General features: G+C 49.3%; 1 protein-coding gene across 1 annotated transcript; it reads right to left on the bottom strand.

The window, feature by feature from the left end:
• Nucleotides 1–209: 209 nt before the first annotated feature.
• Nucleotides 210–6,392, bottom strand: FUT4 (fucosyltransferase 4). Its single transcript, XM_078656974.1, has 2 exons — nucleotides 4,410–6,392; nucleotides 210–3,899 (listed from the first exon to the last, which is right to left on the bottom strand). The coding sequence occupies exons 1-2, from the start codon at nucleotides 5,127–5,129 to the stop codon at nucleotides 3,564–3,566; spliced, it is 1,056 nt and encodes a 351-aa protein (XP_078513100.1). The 5' UTR covers nucleotides 5,130–6,392; the 3' UTR covers nucleotides 210–3,563.
• Nucleotides 6,393–8,104: the final 1,712 nt, after the last annotated feature.

Here is an 8,104-nt window from a genome sequence, read left to right as displayed (position 1 = left end):
ACAAAAAAGTATTAAGGAATCACTACATAAAGAGACACTTATTATTAGACATAATAAAACTAGGGCATTTACTTGGAAGCTTCTATTCATTTTCCTGATTTAATGCAAAGGTCGTCTACAGTGTATCCTCTAAACCACAGTCCTACGCACATATCATAAATGTAGCACTCAACATTTTCAAGAAATTCTAGACCATAAACAAGCATTGATAAAATTCTCAATCACTATTTATTTCAAGTACCAGAAATTGCAAGCAAAGAGAAACTGAAGACGAAAACGTTATCACAGATCATGACAAAAAAATAGTTTTTTTCTAATTAAAATGTTTTCATTTTACGATCTTTTCCATAGGGACGCTAAATCTTTATTACATTTGCCCTGTGCTACAATACAACTAACCATACTTTGACTTCAAAGTTTGCAGGCAAAATATGCCCCCTCATTTAGAGTTACAGTACCATTAAGAGTTTCGTTCGTGTTCAACTTCCTGTTCAAACATCATCTCAGTAGTTTCACAGAAATCATCTTGTAAACAGTGCAACATTCATAAATACAATCCAATATAAAAATATACACCTCTTGATTTGTTTGTATTCCCAGCATTGGAGTGTGGCAGCCTACAAAATAGGTGACAAAAAAACAAGGATGCTGGGAACAAGGCAGCAGATTAACAGTATATTCGAAACGCGACCCAGTTAATTTAAATAAAGCAATATTTCAGGCAAGCATCTGACTAAGCATTCAGCAGAGTGTTCAATTTCGCAAATGTAGGTGGTGCTACTACATGCCGGGAATTACATTCAGAGGTCATTTAGAGCAGTGTTTTCCAAAATGGGAAATGGAGTCAAAAACGAAATGTGCAGTGCGTGGCAGTTATGAAAAGTCCAAGGTAATTGTTCATTTAATGATACCATCATCTAACACTTGCTTAAGCTAGGAATGGATTCATCAAATTAATTTGGATTACATTTATAAGGCAATCTAAATCCATTGAGTTTCCTTGAGGTTATGCAAATGATGGGACTAAATATTGGATCCTGTAGCACATTGAGAAGAATCTTCCGGACCCTCTTGGCAGACCCCCAGTGCCACCCAGGACACTCAATACTTCAAACCTTATTGCAACTGTAGGCGTACAAAAGAATAATATCTCCCCTGCCTTCAGGTCGGATTGGAATCACAATTAGGCCCTCCCACACTCAAAAAAGTGGCCCACATTCCATAATCATCCCTTTCAAGGATCACCATCTGTCTAGTCTCACGGGAATCTGGCCGGTTAGTTTTTGTTCTAGTTTTGTATGGTGTGAACTCGGCCCAAAGTCATTGGAGCAATGTACATGAGCACCAGTTACATTACGCGAGATCAAATTCATTTTCGATAGAGAGATTAAGTGATTTGCCCAGAATCACAGGATGTTGAGCTGACGCTGTGACTCAAACCTAGTATCAACGTCTGCAACTTTGACCGTAGCACAATGTTATGCAACCCTCTCCCCAAACATGTCCTAATAGAAGCTGAGGATGAGGTCACAACACCTGGTTGATATGGAGGACACTTCTCCTACTCATCCCTTCCAGACCCATTATAGCCTCTGTGCATTTACCTGGCCACAGGGGTGTCAAAAAGCACATTGCTGCTGCTCAAGGGGGGATGGGGATGGGGCAGGTGAGAATGCCCAATACAGCCTGCCCCCCTTTGATGCACCTGCACACAAATCAACACGCCCATGGCCTAAAAGTGATGGCCCGGAGGGGATAACACGGCTTCTGGAAAGGCACACGAGGCAGGGCGCCAAAGTTAAAATGCCCCAAAGGCTAAAGCAACACCTGACCCCCAGCCTCAATTTACAGCACAGCAAGGCAATGACTGAGATACTGGTGCCACATTAAAGAAGCATGGCAGAGACTAGGAAAGAAGGTCAGTCTCTTTGGCCTGTTTAAAGAGGCCCCAAAAAAACAGCCCACAGGTGACCCTGGGGCACCGGCCCATCAACCAATGCCAGATTGCCAGTCTTCCCAATTAGAGCCTGCCCACCTCCCCTAAAACAAAAATGGATAGATGTTCAGACTCAAAATATTATTTCGAATTCCTACACAAAAATACATTCCCTCAAGTAATAAAAAGATTTGCAACTCAATTATGTTCCTGGACAATATTTACTATTTGCTCCCTAGTAATTTTGAAAACATACACGTGTTAGAACAGACTTAAAGGTGGATTTGCGTGTTTGAAAAAATACCCAATGTATTGAATATAATTCTGAACACTTATTAATATTCATTAGAATGTGATTTGCATACTTAGGCTGATGGGTTTATTACTGCTTTGCGATGAACTTTTACCTCCTTTAGCGCCTTGAGACCCTCACGGGCGAGTAGTGCGCTCTACAAAATCCTGATTGATTGACCTTAATCTACAACCTTTCTGCCCAAGGGCAAATAGTATCTGAATGCCCCAGATACACCTCGATAAAAAAAATACAGAGCTGGATTGAAGATTCATGGCTTGAAACGCAAAATATAACAACCAATTTTAATTGTCATTAATGAGGTTGTTCCATTACCGTATTAATCGCCCCAAACCATGACAATTACCTCAAACTTAAGGATGGTAGTAAGTAAATCACACATAAAGGCGGAAAATGAGTGCACATCACTAGTCAGTCCCCGAACGTACGGAGCAAAGCTAAGGCACAGATGTCTTTTTATTGGCACACTGTTTTACGTTTTTGCACCGGTACTAAAATTAGGGGCAATTGCCTACTGAGATTGTAAGGTAAAAACAACACATTCGGATGGAAAAGGCCACTTTTCAAAGCACGGAAAACAAATTATCCCTTGGTACACATAAATTTAAAAAAAGTCCTATCAGAGGTATAGTTTGTGTCTAGCATTATACACAGTTCGAAGGACCCCACTCCCGATCCCTGGCAAGATCAGACACTGACTAACACATTAACATGCAGTGCAAAATAGTTTTTGTATATACAATTCTTATTAAAACACTATAAGACACATATATCCAAACACAATTGAATTCAACCTAATTTAAAAACAATAAAATTCATCAAAGCAGGACATTACATAAAATCATACATCACCTGTACCACAGAGAACCCTAATGTGTAGGGAAAACAACGACAATACACTTTGTCTTTTAGTACGACATATCCCTAGGAATAGTTACAACAAGATTAGCCTGGATACAGAGTTAATGTGTTAGTCAGTGTCTGATCTTGCCAGGGATCGAGAGTGGGGTCCTTCGAACTATACTTATGTGTATAATGCTAGGCATGACCTATACCACCGATAGGACGTTTTTTTGATTTGTGTGTACCAAGGGATAATTTGTTTTCCGTACTGGCAGTACTCCATTCCCTTGGTTTCTGACAAGGGGCCTCTCTATTCTGTAATACACTTTTCAAAGCAAACATTAGAAAGCAAAGAAGATTGTGAGTCGGGCTCTGTTTAGGCCATTGATCTCCTTGCTTTGCCCAAGGCACCAGTTAGACTTGCAGGTGCAGATTCCTTCCGTGTAGCAGGTGCTACCAGCCCTTCACGCTTCAGCTGTCATACCAGGGTCCAAGGTCGGCCACGGTGCGGGGTTGGTCACCAGCCGCCCGCAGCGCCCGACACACCGAACAATACTGCTCATCCCAGAAGCGGGTGACGTACGACGTGTAGCGCTTCTTCCAGGCAAAGTATTTCCGGTAGAGGGGCCCGTTGCGGTCCAGGAAGCGCAGGTAGGCGGCCAGCTTCCTGGGGCTGGAGAAGTCGTCCACGTGGATGAACGAGTTTGCTGGGATGAAGCGCTCGTAGTTGGCGCGGCTGGGCCCCAGCACCACGGGCACCGCCGAGGCCTGCAGGGCGTTCCGCCACAGCTTCTCGGTGATGTAATCCTTGCAGACATGCCAACCCTCCCGATTCAGGCGTGAGACTACCGATTTGAAGGCTAGTCTCCCGCCTCCCGATTCCTGAAAGCAAAAACCCGATTCCTCGGGGGTTTCAGCTGACAGGGCTTGGTAGGTATTGTGTAACATCCAGCAATAGTCAATAGTAGCAGACAGGGGCTCTAGGAGGACTGAAAAACCAGCAATGCCTCATTAACAAGCGAATGGGCTTTTAAAGACCTATGAAGTACTCGGGGACGGCTGTGTGTGTGCCCGGGAAGTTGTTAGGGCGGGGGTTGGGTAGAGGGAGGGGGTGGGTATACACTGCCAGTAACCTGCCAGGCCAGTGTTCAGCACTTGCACCCACCCTCTATCTGACTGTCATTGCGCTCCATGCTTCTAAACAGCAGCACACTTCCAAAGCCTATACATGACGGTAACCCGATTAAACGCCCCATTCTCCCGATTTAAAAAAAAAAAAATGTCAAATCTCCCACTTTGCTCTTCTGAAATGTTGGCATGTATGTCCTTGTGCTGCGAGTTTTCGAAGGCGAGGTAGAACTTGTACTCGGACACCGTGCGCACCACGCTGTCCTCGCGCAGGGGCAGGCCGTAGCGGCCGTACACGTCGACGTGCACGTAGCGGCTGAGCGCGCGGAAGTACTGCACCCGCTCGTGCTCATCGTTCCAGTTGCTGATCACCCAGGCCAGTAACCGCCGCTTGCGGGGCAAACGGACGGGGGCCGTGCGCGTGCGGGGCTGAAGGCGCCCGTAGGGTAGGAAGATGTCCGAGTCCGTCTGGTAGGACATGGTCCAGTTGAAGACCCCTTCCACGCCGCCCAACCAGTGCGAGTGTGATGGCGACTCGAAGTTCATCCAGACCCAGCGCTGGGCCGGAGGGCGGGAGCCGCGCGGCAGCAGGCTAGCGTCGCCCAGGTCCCGGTGGTGGAAGAGGATGGCGTCCGCCGACGCCCGCGCCGTGCGGTTGGCCGTCACCGTGCAGCCGCTGATGTTAAAAAGCTGCTGGCAGTCGCCCATCCGCCGCCGCTTGCCGAAGGGCTCCCACCAGAGGAGCACTGTGAGCGGGGGAGGCGGCGGGCTGAGGCCCCAGGGCCGCGGGACACCGGGGAGGTCCACAGTGAGGGCGTAGAGAGCCAACATCAGGCAGCTTATGGCGGCTGCCAGGAGCCGCAGGCGCAGCTTCCAGCGCCAGCCCCGCCGCCGGCGGAGCACGGGCATAGCCTCAGCGAGTGTCCATGAGAGAGCTGGCCAGAAGAGGGGCGCCCGACACGGTGGCAAACCGCCGTGCCCCCCACCTGTAGGGCTTCACCTGGCTCGGGTGCTGCAGCGCCAACCACAGGTGCTTCCTTTTCAGGAAGATAGGAGCAGTAGCTGCGTCAGCTGTAGTCCTCCCGTGGGACTCGTAGCCGGGCATCCCTCCTGCAGCTGCTCCTTCTGCAGGGCTGATCCCTGGCAGGCAGCAGGTCGGGGACAGGCTCTTTATGGGACCATCGGTGCCTTCTCCTCTGGCGCCCTGACTGACTGGAAGTTTCAGTGCACAGAGGTGGCAAAGGCGCTGCGCCTTATCTCCCGGCGGCACTGGTTTCGCCTCCTCCCACTAACTCCTCTGTAAGAGACTTGCCTGTCCCACGGCTGGATGGTCAGTGAGGCCCACTGACGTGGCACGGAGGGAGGAGGAGGAGGGACACACAGACCCCTTGTTGGAATTAAAGGCTTCTTTAGATTTCCCAGGGTCCGCTCCCAGCGGTGAACGTTTACGAGACAGGAGCGGGCAAGGAATTTTAGTGCCAGAGCAGCAGGATAAAATAGATTAAGATTAAGCTCCCTCATCCTTTGGTTTGAACAATACCCCGCTGATGATATACCCTTACAATTCAGTACTCTAGTCTTTCGTTGGACACACTCGCACTGGTGGCTAAACACTCCAAACTGTACAGGGCGTATTAACAAACGGTATATATTGAACATGGCTGATATCGCTTCTTATAATCGATGTACAGAATGCTGCTATGCATTACCACAGTGAGTGTTTAATACACATATTGCAATGTTTTAAAGAGAACACCTAGTCTCGCTTGATGTGCATGCGACTTCGGATATTCCATCGACCACTTTAAGTAGAAATGCTATTAAAGAGTTTGAATAACAACCGGCTCAAACCTTTGCAACGGAAACTAGAGAAACCAGACCACGTGGGTTGGGAATTCTGCAACTCCAGCATTCAGCAATGCCAGCTGCATGCCCCTGGGAAAAACCTTAGACCCCCTGCAGTTACATATATATTTTTTTTAATTGAGCACAGCCTGTACGCGATTCCGTCAAAGCAGTGTGTTGAAAGCGAAGACATGGCATGTTCTTTAGATAATGTGCTATGGACGTATGAAACCACCCTGTCAAAGTAGTTCTAATAGAAGTGACTGGTATAGATGCAGGGCTGGAGACAATATGCAAAATATTTTCTTGAGAACCTTGGCATTTATTGAAACGTGTCTGTGTGTTAAGCTTTCATAGCTGAGATGTGTTGAATCTGGAGTCTGAGGTTCCCCAGTAGTTTCTCTTGGTCAATCAATCATAGCATTTGTAAAGTGCACTGCATACCCGTGAGGGTTTCAAGGCGCTGGGGGGGGGGGGGGGATACTGCTACTGGTCGAAGAGCCAGGTGTTGAGAAGTTTTCTGAAGGTCAGAAGGTCTTCGGTCTGCCGTGGGTGGATGGGGAGGGTGTTCCATGTCTTGGCGGCGAGGTGGGAGAATGATCTGCCACCGGTGGTCACTCCGGATGCGGGGGATGGTGGTAAGGGCGCGGTCTGCGGATCAGAGCTGGCAGGTGGGGGTGTAGAGGCTGAGTCTGCTGTTGAGATACACTGGTCTGGTGTTGTGGAGTACCTTGTGTGCGAGGGTGAGGAGCTTGAAGGTTATCCTCTTGTTGATGGGGAGCCAATGTAGGTCTCTTAGGTGGGGAGTGATGTGGCTGCGGCAAGGGATGTCGAGGATCAGGTGTGCAGAGACGTTCTGGATGCGTTGGAGCCGTTTCAGGAGTTTGGCTGGGGCTCCTGCATAGTGCGTTGCCGTAGTCCAGTCTGCTGCTGACGAAGGCTTGGGTGACCGTCCTTCTGGTTTCGGTGGGGATCCATTTAAAGAACCTGCGAAGCATGCGGAGGGTGTTGAAGCAGGAGGAGACGGCGTTGACCTGCTTCATCATGGAGAGGGTGGAGTCGAGGATGACCCCTAGGTTGCGTGGGTGTAGGGGGTGCTCCTAGTGCGGTTGGCCACCAGGAGTCGTCCCAGGCCGAGGGGGTGGCTCAGAGGATGAGCACCTCCGTCTTGTCCGAGTTCAGCTTCAGTCGGCTGTTTCTCATCCAGTTGGTGACGGCCTTCATTCTTTCGTGGAGGTTGGTTTTGGCGATGTGGGGGTCTTTGGCGAGGGAGAGGATCAGCTGGGTGTAGTCTGCATATGAGATGATGTTGAGGTTGTGCGAGGTGGGCGAGTGGTTCCATGTAGACGTCGAACAACATTGGGCTGAGGGATGAGCCTTGGGGTACGCCACAGATCTCGGTGGCTTTGGAGCGGAACGAGGGGGAGTCGGACGCTCTTGAGGTCTACCGGAGGGAAAAGAGGTGGTCCAGTACAAGGCCTTCTCATGGATTCTGGTGTCGTGGAGGCGTGTTCTTAGTGTGCTGTTTCGAAGGCGGCGGATTGGTCCAGGAGGATGAAGGCAGTGGTTTCTCTATTGTCAAGCAGGGTCCTGATGTCATCGGTGGCGTGGATGAGGGCAGTTTTGGTGCGGTGGTTGCTGCGGATCCCGGACTGGGATAGGTCCAGAATGTTGTTTTCTTCGAGGAAGCTGGTCAGTTGTTTGTTGACTGACTTTTCGATGACCTTCGCCGGGAACGGGAGCAGGTAGATGGGTCGGAAGTTCTTGAGGTCCACCTTGGGTTTCTTGAATAAGGCGTTGATCTCTGCGTGCTTCCAGCTCTCCGGGAAGATCGCTGTCTCAAAGGGTATGTTGATGGTTTTCCTTAGAAGGGGTGCAATGGTGCTGCTGGCTTTGTTGAAGATGTGGTGTGGGCAGGGGTCTTCCGGGAATCCGGAGTGGATGGTTTTCATGATCTTGATGGTGTTGTCGTCGTTGATGTTTGCCCTGGCGAGCAGGTGGTGGTGGTCGTGGGAGCAGGAGTCTTGGCGGTTGCCGGG

This window comes from Lissotriton helveticus, chromosome 8, assembly GCF_964261635.1.
Source record: "Lissotriton helveticus chromosome 8, aLisHel1.1, whole genome shotgun sequence".
NCBI lineage: Eukaryota > Metazoa > Chordata > Amphibia > Caudata > Salamandridae > Lissotriton > Lissotriton helveticus.
Note: the sequence above shows the minus strand (reverse complement) of the source record. Positions and strands in the feature narration are given on the sequence as shown.

Excerpts from the sequence above, each read along its gene's own strand:
- FUT4 (XM_078656974.1), bottom strand. The coding sequence starts at position 5,129 with ATGCCCGTGCTCCGCCGGCGGCGGGGCTGGCGCTGGAAGCTGCGCCTG. Across the intron at positions 3,900-4,409 it reads CGCAGCACAAGGACATACAT|GATTACATCACCGAGAAGCT; the intron begins GCCAACATTTCA and ends CATGTCTGCAAG.